The 13,590-nt window shown below is 35.2% G+C and overlaps 1 protein-coding gene across 8 annotated transcripts in view; it reads right to left on the reverse strand.

Annotated features, from left to right (window-relative positions):
* LCORL (ligand dependent nuclear receptor corepressor like) overlaps positions 1-13,590 on the reverse strand; it is an 81,105-nt gene that overhangs the window by 52,071 nt on the left and 15,444 nt on the right. For 7 of the 8 annotated variants that reach the window (XR_012055541.1, XM_030270815.4, XM_030270817.4 and 4 more), the window contains exon 2: positions 4,362-4,427. Coding sequence is in view for 5 of the 8 variants with exons in the window: in XM_030270815.4 (XP_030126675.1) it covers positions 4,362-4,427 (66 nt within the window). In the remaining 3 variants the exon portion in view is untranslated. Of the gene's footprint in view, positions 1-4,361; positions 4,428-10,618; positions 10,664-10,763; positions 10,866-13,590 lie in introns of those variants that run through there. The other variant, XM_072928031.1, reaches the window with a different exon arrangement.

Raw genomic sequence — 13,590 nt, forward strand, 5'->3', positions numbered from 1 at the left:
ATTTTTTACAGGTTGGACAGCTGATGTTTAAAAAGAGACATGGTATTTTTCTTGGCTGGACAGTAACAAGAGATAATGAGTCATTTTTGCTGAATTAATCTACCTGTCCCAGCCAATTAGAGCTATTTCTTTCCGATGTCCACTGCATAAAAACAACACTATTCCCTCACAACAAGTTCATTGTTTTCCTTGCAACCATGAAAACTCTATTTATGAGCCCTGGGATTCTACACCTAACTCTAGGACAGGCTTCATACTTTCAGAGAAGTTCTTCTGCCTTGGAATCCTGAATTTCCACTGGTAAAAGTCAAACTAGAGAGCAATCCTTGTGTATTGCCAAAAAAGCAAACCTTGAGAAACATCAGCTCTACATAACACTAAACCCTGTATTCAAAGCAGTATAAATCATGTACAAGACATATTAAGTCTGCCAGTGAGCTAAGAAAAAGTGATATCAGACATATACAAGATATATCAAATGCCAGACAAAAAGTTTCACATCACCACCACAGGAAACATCCTGATATCAGTATTAAGTTTTTTACTACAGCTAGGCAGCCATACTCTCACAAAAATCAGAGGCACAGACAGCATTTTAAGCTGAACAAACTTTCCTTCAGCTGCACTGAATTTAGGATGAGGATCATCTTCCCTCCCCATTATATCTTGCTTGGGGTCAGATGATGAAAGATTTGCAGACAACCTACAATACTTGCTAGCTCATGAGAAAAAGGTAGTAAGAGTGTTGCAAACAGCATTTTAATACTAAACACAGTCCAGATCATTACTTGAAACCAAAACTCTTTAGCACAAAGCTGTTAAACTTATTTCCATTTATTAAGAATAAAATGGTGAACTTTGACAAAAAATAATTTGTTTTCATTTCTTAAGAGGAACATCTTTGTTCCCCAACCCACTTTTCCCAAGAAGTAATGCCAAATTAAGTAAATTAATTCAGACATCTGTAGTATTGAACAGATTCAATGATTATATCTTAAAATATGAAATATTTGTCTAGTAAATGTAAATACAAAATAGCTTAAAAAATTCAACTCTTATTTATCAGTATTTTCAGATTATAATAATATCCCAAAAGTTTTTCCACCTATTTGTGACAATTTTGAACATATCACCACCTTTCTTTTTATACAGCACTACTGCTTCCTAACAAGTACATTAAAACAGTTGAAGTATTTATCAAGTCCTTCATATTTTTAAGTTAATAAAACCTCTAATTCTATTAGATTTGTGTTTCTAATAAAATTTTTCACTACTATAAATTCTCCAAAAGAACATAAGGAAAAATAAAAGCTTTCATCCTGTATAAAGACAATTTTTTCCTGGCAGAGAAAGAGCATTGAGAGCTGCTTTTTTCCAACAAGACACAGCTTTCCCCCAGTGGTTAAGAGAATAGAACCCCAGCACATAATCCCCCCAAAAGAATAGCACCTGATTAGAGGAATAGCTTTTTAACAGTTTAGCTAACTACCCATAAGTAGAATGTAAAGAATAACAATTTATATGTGAATTTACTTAGCTGAAAATGGGTATGAGGAAAGGATTATAAAGCCCTAAAGATTCAATGACATAAGAAGTCTCAGTTCAGAGCTTGAACCAAGGTCAGATGCCAAGACACAGAACTTGACCTCTTTGCAATCAGAAGCTGCAGAATCCAAGCAGTCAGGAAAACAAACTGTTGCTGAATAATGGTGACAAGAACCACATTAGCAAGTACAAAGTAAATCCTACATGTAACAGAATTTCAAGACACAAAAATGTTTAAAAGGTATTTTCTTGGAGAAGTGTAATAATCTAGTAATACTGGAGTATACCTTTTAGCATTTAATTTGTCATTACAATTTCTTATTCACTCAAGTAACTTAGAATAATATAATATTTTAATATATAGATCAAATACTATTTCAATAAATAATTAAGGAGGAAATATATCAATCATGTTACATTTTATGCACATTATTGATTTTTTTCATGTCACAATAAATAAAGCCAACAACGTAAGAGAATAAAATGCTATTGTATCTAAGCAGCATACATTTCAGCCAATTCTCACATATTTCTGCACAAGAAAGTTACATGATTTCTTGAGGTATGCTTAGGGAAACACTCTTGCTGCTAATGAGCCATAATATTGCATGTTGACAGTATTAGTTCGATGGTTATGATGAGGAACATAAACAGCCTAAAAGATGCAATAATTCAGGCACATTACTTAGAGTTTAAAAACATGAGTTTTAATTCTACCAGTCATATTTTTTAACTAAGGCAAATTATTTACTTTGTATGTTAGTTTCATTACCTGTGAAATGAAAAGTGGCACTTAGGACAGTGGAAAATTTTGTACAAATTTTACTTAAGAGTTCTGTATTCATCTTCAAAACAAATTTCAGACTTCAAATTAGAAAAATTAGAAATAGCCCTGCATACTATACTAATAAAGTTGACCTCTACTGTACCAGTATAAACCATTTCACATGGCATTATTGAAGCTACAGATACTATATCTATAAAAATAAATCAAAAATAGAGTAAGGTAAGGTAGCCATCCCAACCTACCATCAGATCTGGAGCAGTTGGCTCCAGAACTAAAATAAATTTTACAGATACCTCAGACATGGAAATAGCCATTAATTGTTGAAGAACTCTTGCACATTACTGACAAAAATCGAAAAAAAAAAAAAAAAAGCTCTGAGATGTTGCATTTACGATAACCACAAATTTAATTTTCAAGGCAAAGTCACAAGGGCTCAAATAGCAAAAATATGAAAGCAATGGAAGTACCAGATTTTTAATAGGTAAAAAATCTTTAACAGCATGAGGCAAATAAGTTAAAGTTAAAACTTTACCCCTGAGACAGCTCAAATACCTGCACACATGAACTCTAAAGGAGCAATATAAACTTTATGGTGTAGCGCATCATGCCCCTTTAACTGCAGCTTAGACTTTGGCCACTACCTCATCAGCTCAGTACTTTTTGCCTTCTTACCCAAAAGCAAAAAAAGGGAAAAAAAAAAAAAAAGAAGAAAATGCAAACCCTTTAATACAAAAAATAGAGCTTGAACTTCTAATCAGTGTAAAGCTCAATACAATAAACACATTGGAATTACAACCAGAAAAAAACAAAAGAGATACTGCACACTTATAACAATATTCTGTGTTTCCTTTTCAAATGTGCTTGCTTATCACAGTAGATGAGAATACTAGTCATGAAAACAAGCTTTAATCCAACTGTATATATTTCTTAAATGTTTTTATGTCTTATTAGTGGCATGCCTAGCTTGAAAAAGGAAAATATATTCTGAAAGCATCAGCAAAGTAGTATTCCAAGTTCCCCCCCTTCTCCATGAAAATACTGTGTTATGTATATGATATAAAGCAAGGAACTTGCACAGTATGAAGGGGACAAAACCATAACCGAGTTAAAGCAATTGCTCCAAAAGTATTGTAAGCAAAGATACACAGCACATGCCAGACTGCCTCATGTACTAGCACTAAACATGCTTTACAAATTACGCTGTAAGACAATGAATTGTAAAGAAATAAGATGGAACATTAAGGTCTGATAACAGAACATTTTTTAAAGTCATAAAATGAACTTGGCAAAAATAATTCTTTCAACACTCCAAAGCAAATTTTTGCTGTATGGTCCTCATGTTGTCAAATCATCCCACAGTTAACTAAGGACTTACGTGTTATTGACAGCTATTCCAGCAAAACCAAACCCATTTGAACTAATGCTAGGTCTTATAAGGCTAATGGAAAAGGTATGTGTGTATGTATATATATATATATATGTATATATATATATGTGTATACACACACATACTTAGACATACTATGACTTTATATATATATATACACACACATATAAAGTAATATAAAAACTAAAAGCTTGGTGTACATATAATAAAGATGTAAAAACATATGAATATATAAAAAGGATAAACTTTCTTGACCACTACAAGACCAAACTAGCATCCATTACCTTCCTTTTACCAATTAATGTCAATAGGAAGCTGAGCAGCTTGTCTGCCCTTTCTAATGAATATTCAAAAACAGAAGTAGGAAATGTAGTATTCCAGAAGAGTAAGTCTTTTTCATGAGAGCTTTGCAGAAAAGTTTAGCTAATCCAAATTCCCCTGTATGGGAACAAAACTTAGGTATCATTCTCCCTGGTATTTTGCTTATGCACAATATTGACAAGAAAATTAATAAATGAACATTGTAAAGAAAAGCACTGGAAGATTTCCTTTTTTAAATTCAAGATACATACTTAAAACTACTTTTAGCTAAAAGAAAAACCAGTAAGTTAAGGTCATTGCACTAAAAGCTGGCTCATTTACCTTCAAATAAACTGAGGTCTCTTCGTAGCCTTGGTCCATAAAGCCCTTCTAAAATACTTTCAAAACCTGGAGATAAAAGAAACATTTAAAACAGTAAATCAAAAGTTTCTTAAAAGAAAGCAAATTCCAGAGAACTAGCAATAAGTATCCTCAAATGCTAAGAGCAACTCCAAAAAATGTTACATTTATCAAACAAATATTTACTCCTTCCACTATAGTACTACTCAATAGCATTAGAAGATAAAAATAAGGCAAGGCAACTGCCATCTGCCCACAATCAGCCTATTAAGCCATGCCCCAACAACCTCATTAGACTTAAAATAACTACCACAGAATCCTAAAGGTGGGAGGATTAGCCTCACAGCTCTAAGCAAGTGAAGGAGTGTCTCTCCTGAGAATTAGTCATGCACAGAAAGAGAAAAAAGAAAAAAAAAAAGAGGAAAACTTTAGAGATCAGAAACTTCTCATGATTTCCTGAAACTACATAATCTGAGCAGGCTATTATTACAAGAAATAGAAAAAAGCAAGCTTATTTTGCTTCTGATACCATGACAGTGCTCTCTAGTCCTCTGTATCCATACAAAAACATTTTAAAATGGAGGATTAGACAAATCAAATTATTTTACAGATTTACCAGCTAGTCTGTTTAGATATTTGGTAAAAATTAAATACTTCAATAGGGGTGATGAGATACAGAGCAAATCAGACGATTGATAAATAAATTTTAAAAATTTAAAACCCCAAACCCACAAAAAAAGCACATGACAACTGATGAAATATGCTGACAATTTACAGCATCAATATAACAGAAGTTTTGTTCAATACAGAAAGTTTCCAAGTGCCCCCCTTTCTCCTTCCAAACAATAAGCTTATTTGAAAATAAGAGGATAATTCAAAGCAGCACTTGAAGGTTCTCTTCTTTATACTAAAGGCCTGTCTGTAGCTATTTTGCTAGACCAGAACTTTGCAAGACTATTTTATCATCACACCACATAAAAGATACCAACATCTTCAGAAAACAACTTCTATCAACAAAGAACACTCAGAATCACAAAATTTGTTCATCATGTGATGTCTTTTAAGACAACACAACATCCTGTTCCCTCCCCAAAAGTTAAATTTACTTTTTGGTTTAGATTGTATGTACACTAGTATAAGGAAGAATAAATATGTACCGTATTTGAAGCAGACAAGGGAAGCTATCTTAACACATAGGAGCTGTTCAGCTTGACAAGTCAGATTTTGTTAAAATTTCCATGGCAAAGCAATTTTAATATATGGACTATACTGTGAATCAACTATAACCTCTACAAATCTGATACTTGAGCTATATATGGATTTATATATTTATACCTTGAACTATATGGATTTCATTTTCCACATTACTTTGTACTAAATATAATACCACGAGACAACACAAATTAAATGACAAAACCACTGTCCGCTAAGAAATATATATATATATATACACATCTTTTAAACAGCCTACAAGAACTAGAAAGCAAAAAGCCCAAAGCCAAGGCACACACTAAAATTTACCTTAAAGCATCATCCAGCAACTCTTAGATTCAATGTAATATAAATTCACATCTTATTAGCATTGCACAAATTTCCTGTTCTTCTGACATCAAAGAGTTACAGACAAAAAAGGCAAGAGAGATGAAGACTGAAGTTAAGATAGCAATCCTTCAAACACAACAGAGCGGAAATACAACTCACACCATGTGTATTGCCATTAATGTTACACACTGTAAGCCATTTTAGGCCAGCAGCTAGTTACATTCTGCAAAGTTACTGATCCTGGGTAAAGAAATGAATGAAGCAGCACTTGGAGATAACTCTGCTTATTTCAAAAGAGCAAACAGCAACTCCTACTTTTCATGACTGCAGCAATCAAACAACAGGAAGCTTGTTTACCATCCCAGTCAACACCCAAAACCTCCTTGGTCTTTAGATACCTACCACTCTTCCCACCCTGTGGAAGGTGGTACTTGTTTCTGCCTTTACTTCTGTCCTTACCTGCCTGCCCTACTACCTCCTCCTGCTCATGCAAAACCAGGAGCGCAGAAACCCAGCTCTGTAAACAGCAGTTTGTCAAAGAAAAATCCAACCTCCAAACAGACTTCCATACAGCTTGTATTAAAGATGGCAATTAGCACACTGTGGGAGTTGGTGGTTTTTTTTTTCTTACCCTGAGGAAAAGATACACTGGTCTGCTTCTTTGCTAATTCACCAAACTTAATTCCATCCTACCCATCCAAAGGGCAGCTTCTCGTCCTGAAGTACCACAGAACTTCTCCAGGAACCACAACAGACTTACCCCGCCCAATCATTTACTTCCTCACCTTTGGACACTGGATGCCTTTTTTTAAAAGAACACTTGTACAACCTAAGAACATCAAGAGATTCTTTTTCCAGTCCTTACACTAAAAGTTTCCTAAAAATGTACCTGTGCTACTTCCATGCTTCACAAAGTACTACTGCCTTTCAGCAGAATTGATACAATTTCAGTTTAACCTAAACATGAAAATGTATCTTAGTTTCTAGTTCTAATGAATGAATGCTGCCACCATTTCCTAAAATGTAACCATCTGGACACAAGCAGTTCAATAAATCTTTGTTTTTCTTCTTGAATCAGTATGCTTACCCAAACAGTAGTAGCAGCTTTGTAACTCTCCAGAACCTGAAAAGCCTACAGAAATACACTTCACTTATATTTTTAATGATTCACTAATGGAAAAATTTTGCTTCAAAAAAGTTTTACAGAATTTGCTGTCTCATGGTGATCGATTGCCTATTTGATTCCAAACTGTCTTTCAAAACTGTTACTCGAGACCTGACACTTTCTAGCTCCAAAAGATAGGTTCCTCCAACAGTCTTCATAAGTAGAAATTTGTGATAGAGCTAACCCAGTTAAAAGCTTCCACGGTCTGTATTTCTGAATAAAGTTGCAAACAAGGTTTTTCCCCCTATATCAACTCTCCCTCCCACCTTTCCCCTGGCACCGATGCTGCTTTCCTCACTCGGGGCTGGGATGGGACAGGAACTCCCAGGAGGAGGGAGGCTGAAGCTGTGACCTCCAGTAACAGGAAGGGGGCTCTCTTTTTCCATCCGCAGCTATTTGAGTACCGAAAAGACAAACAGCCCAGGAACAAATTCTATCAGGTTTGGCATACAAGCCATGGATCACAGCAAAGGCCACCAAAAGGAAGGTGACAGTAACTGCTGACCCGCATGGGGCTTCTGCCTAGTAGCTAGACTGGCTGTCTTAGAAGTTCAGCTCTTGCCTCTGGTCCAAACCCAGAATGTTACAGAGAAACTCTTATGGCTCATGTGGCTGTTGAAAGTATCATCTGTTACCCATCTACCTGGCCACCATGATACTGTTAAAAGTGATCTTCAGCAGACCAGAGCTAATTTCAGGAGCACAGGGGCAATGCTGAATGACACCAGGTGTCAATGTAATAAATAACAGAGTCCAAGGCAAAGGCTTTCCTAGGGCAAACAAACATCCTGAGGGATCAACAAGTGACTACATGGCTGCAGGCAGGACTTCAGCTCTTATGACATTAGGATCCTTTAAGAAACAGAGTGCTAGAGAAAGACAGGATCTAGTCGATAATGCAAATCATCACTGCCAACAGGCTTGCCTCATAATGAGGTCTCCAAACTATGTTTGTCAGGAAAGTGGAGACTGAAGTCTAGAAAGGAAGAGAATGACAGAGAAGGAGAATGTACACAGTACTCCTGAAGAAGTGGCATAAGCAGGGACACACCTTAAGTAGCTATATATGAACCCATTCAGCAGAGGAAGCAAGCACCAGCAATTATACACCAGAGCATGTAACAATCTTACTGGGGAGACAGTTCACACAACTGCAGTGGACAGATACTGGCTTTTAAGAAAGGGGAAGTGAGAAAGTCAAGGCAAGCACTTAGATTTTAACTTAAACAAATGGAGTCTCAGTGTGGAATGGGCTACAGGACAGTTAAAAATCTACAGGTCAGGATTAAACAGGTGAACATCATAGTGAACATCATAGTGAACACCTGTTACACCCTATACAGACTGTCCATCAAGAGTAAGTAGATAAAGTCTTTATAAAATAAAAATACCCCCCAAAAACTATGACACCCCCACGCCCCCCCCCCAAAAAAAAAAAAAAAAAAAAAAGGCTGCACAGTCGTCAAGACCTATGCTGGAAATGCAACATGCCAGTGCACAAGCAACTCACAGGGATTCTGTGGTGTCTGGAGGACAAACCTGCCTAAGATGATGGACAAGCTCAATAGGGGAGGCACTACCTAGTTGCTACTCATCATTAAGTAAGAGATAATCAGTGATGTAACAGTTAACAGTGGTCTTGGCCACTGCAGCCATGAGAGGGAATGCAGGATCCCAAGGGAAGTGAGGAACTTGAATAGCTGAATAATTTTCTGTGGGCTTAGTAATAACTGATTTACAACCCTTCCCCAAGACAGTGGAACTAGAAGTGGGATGCTGTACTGTCTTGTCTAAACTAGAGAAGTCTCATATGGGCCAAGGGTCTGTGACAAGGTTTTTATAGAGTTATTCTACTATTTCATAAAGTCAAAGAAATTGCAAGGTGAAGGTCAATTACTACTACTGAGTGATTAAAAAAACCCAATATTTTTAAAATAAATTCCAATATGTTAAGTGTCTCTACCAGTTTACTCAGATTTAAGACAGGATTATTAAGTCCAAAAAAAGCCTTTAAAAGTCTTCACAATTTTTAATTTAAGATCTTAAAGAGAAGCTATCTTTCAGCTGTTCACAAAGCTTAAATCAAAGTTTTCCATAATGTTTTATCACTGTAAACTATTTAGTGTCTGAAACATCTTGAAACCTATCTACACATTAGAGAGTGCCACTTACGAATAGTGCAGGCTGTAAAATTCTTTGTCATTAATAAAACAGAGCAATAATTAAATGGATATAGTCCATGCAAATTTCCAACACTGTGCACCTTATGCACACTTAGAGGTACTCAAATAATATACAGGGACTCCTCCTCATGACCAGATAGAGCCTGTCTTCATCCTACTCCTCAGCAGCAGCTGCATGGCTGTGAATTATAAAAGCCTTCTCCAGTCAGAAACTCAGTAGTAGCCACACAGCCCCTGCAACTGTGGAAGCAATGGATAGTCTATGCTGCACTAAGCCTAGACAAAACCACCAGCTGAAGATTTACAGAAATTTTAATGCAAAGTTGGTCTAGGTTAATTTTAGACAGTTATTGAACAGCTATACAGTACAAATTGAGGTCGGAGAAGTTTAGCTATACATTGGCTATGGTTTTTCCAAAAGCTTTATCTCCATGATGTTTCTGAAAGGAAAAAGTTACTTTAGCCTTGGAGTTGAATTCAACATCCATCTCCTTCCCTCCCCACATCCTCTAAGTGAATTGAGACTGCAAGTATGTTTTCAAAAAATTGGAATGACTCAGACTATGTGTGAGAAAAATAGCCAAAAAAAAAAAAATATCATGTAATAAGTGGAAGCTAGTCAAAGAGACATTTGACTACCATTTTCAAATGAACCACTTGGTAGGTCTGAAGATAGGAGCAGTACTTACTCTACAGTTGGGAAAGGGAGCAGAAATATATGCACTGGATGTATTAAAAAGTTTCTGATAGGTTTAGTGCACTCTACATCACATTAATTTCTTGATTCCCCTAACCTTGTATATGGCCATATTAACTCCTAAATTTATATGTTCTTTTCAAATGAAAGTCCATTTCCTAAAAGCAGATATATTTCCTTTCCCCTTTGTCTTTTTGTTTCTTTATTAGTCTTTTCTCTCTTCTCCTTTCCATGTTTCTTTTTAAGAAGTAATCCAATTCTAGGCCTTTAGCTACAAGGCTTTTTTTTTTAAAGCCTATAATTGGGACATTTTATTAAAATGTAACCATTGTTAGTTAAAATTTTAACAAAGCATTTTTATTTGTTCTTTTACTTAGCATTAGAACAAAATAATACTAAATCTCAAGAGGTGCCTTACAAAACTTTTACAAACTATAATAATGACACCAATGACCTCACAGTAATCCACCTAAAAAAACCTCTTGCTTATACTTGCTCTCCCCTCCTGTGATCTGCTGCAGCTTTTCCAGTTTAGGAAAGTATAAGCTTTTTATCAGTTCATCTGCTTAAATATAAAAAGTGCAAATACTTCTAAATAAATTCACTTCTAGTTTGATATTTTTCTAAGCCATAAAGACTGTTTTATTCATACCTCTGGATGCATATCAGAAACAGTAGATTAATGCTCCTTACAGGGCTAGAAAAAAATTAAATGGAAGAGAGAGATGCTTACCAAGATTGCTCATATGATTCATAGTTACTGCTCTACTTTTCATCTGATGTGAAAGGTTACCTACCTTTTAGTTGAGATCCTATTGTCTTCTCTAAGTTGCTTGATGTGTTGAGGAATTTGGAAGATTCTGGGTACATGCAAATTAAGTTCGGCTCCCTGTCTTCTCTTCCAGCATATCATCAGCTGGGTATGGGGTAAGATTGCTGCACACTGCTTTGAAGGACAGGGCATACATGTGTATTTTTACTACAATGAAATGAGACTTTTAGCTTTAAGCATTATGGCCTCTGGAGGCCCTCTAGGAAGAAAAAAAAAACCTTGAGGCTCTGTAAAACACAATTTTGTTAACCCACCTAGAGAAACTCAGCAGCAGTATATGTTGAAATCTTCTCAACTCCTGTGTGCCTAGAAGTTTACTTCCATCACCCTTCACTTTGTGGCTTACTACACCAAGAATCACATCTGAATTAAGGTAGTTCAAGTTGTTTTATTGAAGTCCAAACCACTTATTTAGCTTCTTACATAAAATCAGGCCTCACCCCTATTAAGTAACAAGCATCAGCAAGTAAGATTCATGTATCCTCCTCATTTTTTGAATTCAGGATTCTCAGCAGAGAAAAAAATTCAAAGTTGAAGAAAAAAAAATTCAGATTTTACACAGTGTGGATTTTAGCTCATTAATGTTGCTTTTTAAATCAAAACTAATGTGAAAGTAGGTTCAGAACTGCTGATTTCAATTCTTAAAAGGCTGTAGAACTTAATAAATGGTCTTTAAAACGTAATTAGAAAAATCCAAAGAATAAGATTACATTTAATGAGATTGAGCACTGTACTGCCAGACAGCATTAAAATTAAACTACCTTCTTTTATTTTTTGGTGTGGTAACAGCTACTGTTACTTTACCCAGCTGTTAAAGGGACTTGATAACCACTTATGAGTTCAATTTCCATTTCTGCATTTGCCTCTAAACACTTATCTAGTTGACATATGAATTCTGATCCCATTCTAAAGTCATACAACCTATATTTTGAGCTGGTATTTCTTGATCTATGAGGACTATTACATGATTTGTATGAGGAGTCTCAGAATCACATTGGAAAGAAATTATGGACAAGTAAGGACTGAAAGACAGATCCTGCATACTGGTTTATGCCCCAAGCCAACCTCCTCTATTACCCGCCCCCTTCACCTCATACACACTTTAATTTAAGTAGCAGTAGCTTCATTCCAAGGTATACCACACAACACAAAATTCTGAGCTAAAACTCACTGACAAAACTGACATTACCATGAGAAAAATAAATTCAGTTTCTCCCCTCTATCCTTGTAACTTTGCCCTGTTTCATGCACCTGAAAAGTGACTCATTTTGAAAACAGCATGGAATTCAAAACACTACTACATCTAAATAAAAAAACTTCAGTTCTTCTTCTCCCCATTCTGTACATTTTCATGACTGCATTATTTAGCTTGGCCCAGTACAGGAGTATATCTGGAGGAGCTTTTGTGGTTTGCCTTACAAAGACAGCTACCTTGGATTAAAACAATCATACCATAGACAGATTGCAGCTTCATTGGTTTTGTCAAATATTAGAACTGCCTTTAATTTTTTCTCTTTAAATGTACCCCAGGCAGACAAAGCACCAGTTGCGGCTTCCCTGAAAGAAAATCTTTCACTTTTCTTCAAATTCTCTCTCAAAGTGCTTCAGTATTTACTGATAAATATTATTTATCATTAAAACAGATGCAAGAGTAGGAAGCAGCATTTTGTTTTGGCTAACTTAAAAAAGAAAGTCATCTGTGTTTCTTACAAGTTATTCCTTTCACAGGAAAGGGACTTGGAGCCCATGTTTAGTCATCTTTTAGCTTCCAATCAGGTTAACTTACAGCCTTCTGAAGTACACACCTATATTTTCCAGGTGCAGCTTGCACTCTGTTGTCTATCATTATTTGCCACTAGGGAACGGGTTTCCCTTAAAAATGGTTATCTGCTCCAAACTCTTGCACCTTTTTTGTCTCCAACTGACAGGAAAATAAAATTAATTACATCATAAACTCAAACCCTTCAAGAGTATGTTTTTATTACTCACCCAGCACCAAGTGCCTTTGATATATCAGACCACTCTTAATTATGTAGAAAATATTTTATGAGCTTTCTGTAGCTCTAATTCAAAATTTTGAAAAAACATAAAATAATTACATCCATTTTTTTATTATACCTAGTTACCTTTATCCCACCATTAGGATATAAGCAGAAATTCCCTTGCAACTTGTTAAAGGAGAATAATCTGTAGGGAAGAGAGTTATTTTAATATTTTATAAAAGTAGAGCAGTGTGTTTAACAGAGAAATTTAAATTAAGCATTAACATATGTTTCTTTTGCCTCTCCATTCCTTCCACAGTCAGCAGCTGTCCTTTTTGCTCACTGTTCTCCCCTAACCATAGAAGGATTAATAATTTTAATTTTGCTTATATATTGACATAAATCTCAAAGTCACAGGGTTTTTGTTGTTGATTGTGGCTTGTTTTAGTTTGGTTCTACTTATATATTTGTTTTTAAATCTACTACTACAACAATCTGGAAAGGATTGACTATTGTATGAAACAATTGAAGCACTGACATTAAAAAAAAAAAAAAAAAGAAAGAAAATCCCAAAAATACAAACACACAAACCAGTAATCAAACACTCAATCACCTTTTTGCCATTTATACAAATGGGAAGACAAAACAAAAAAAGAAAAAAAGTAACTTGCTAGACAGAATATTCAAGACAGAAAGCATAACAACAAAAGCAAAAATTATTATATCTTTATTCAAACATTTTATTTTTCCTGTTTGTATTGTCACTGTAGAATATCTATTCTTAAAATACATTATTTCATAAAGTGTTGG

This window comes from Taeniopygia guttata, chromosome 4 (assembly GCF_048771995.1).
Source record: "Taeniopygia guttata chromosome 4, bTaeGut7.mat, whole genome shotgun sequence".
NCBI lineage: Eukaryota > Metazoa > Chordata > Aves > Passeriformes > Estrildidae > Taeniopygia > Taeniopygia guttata.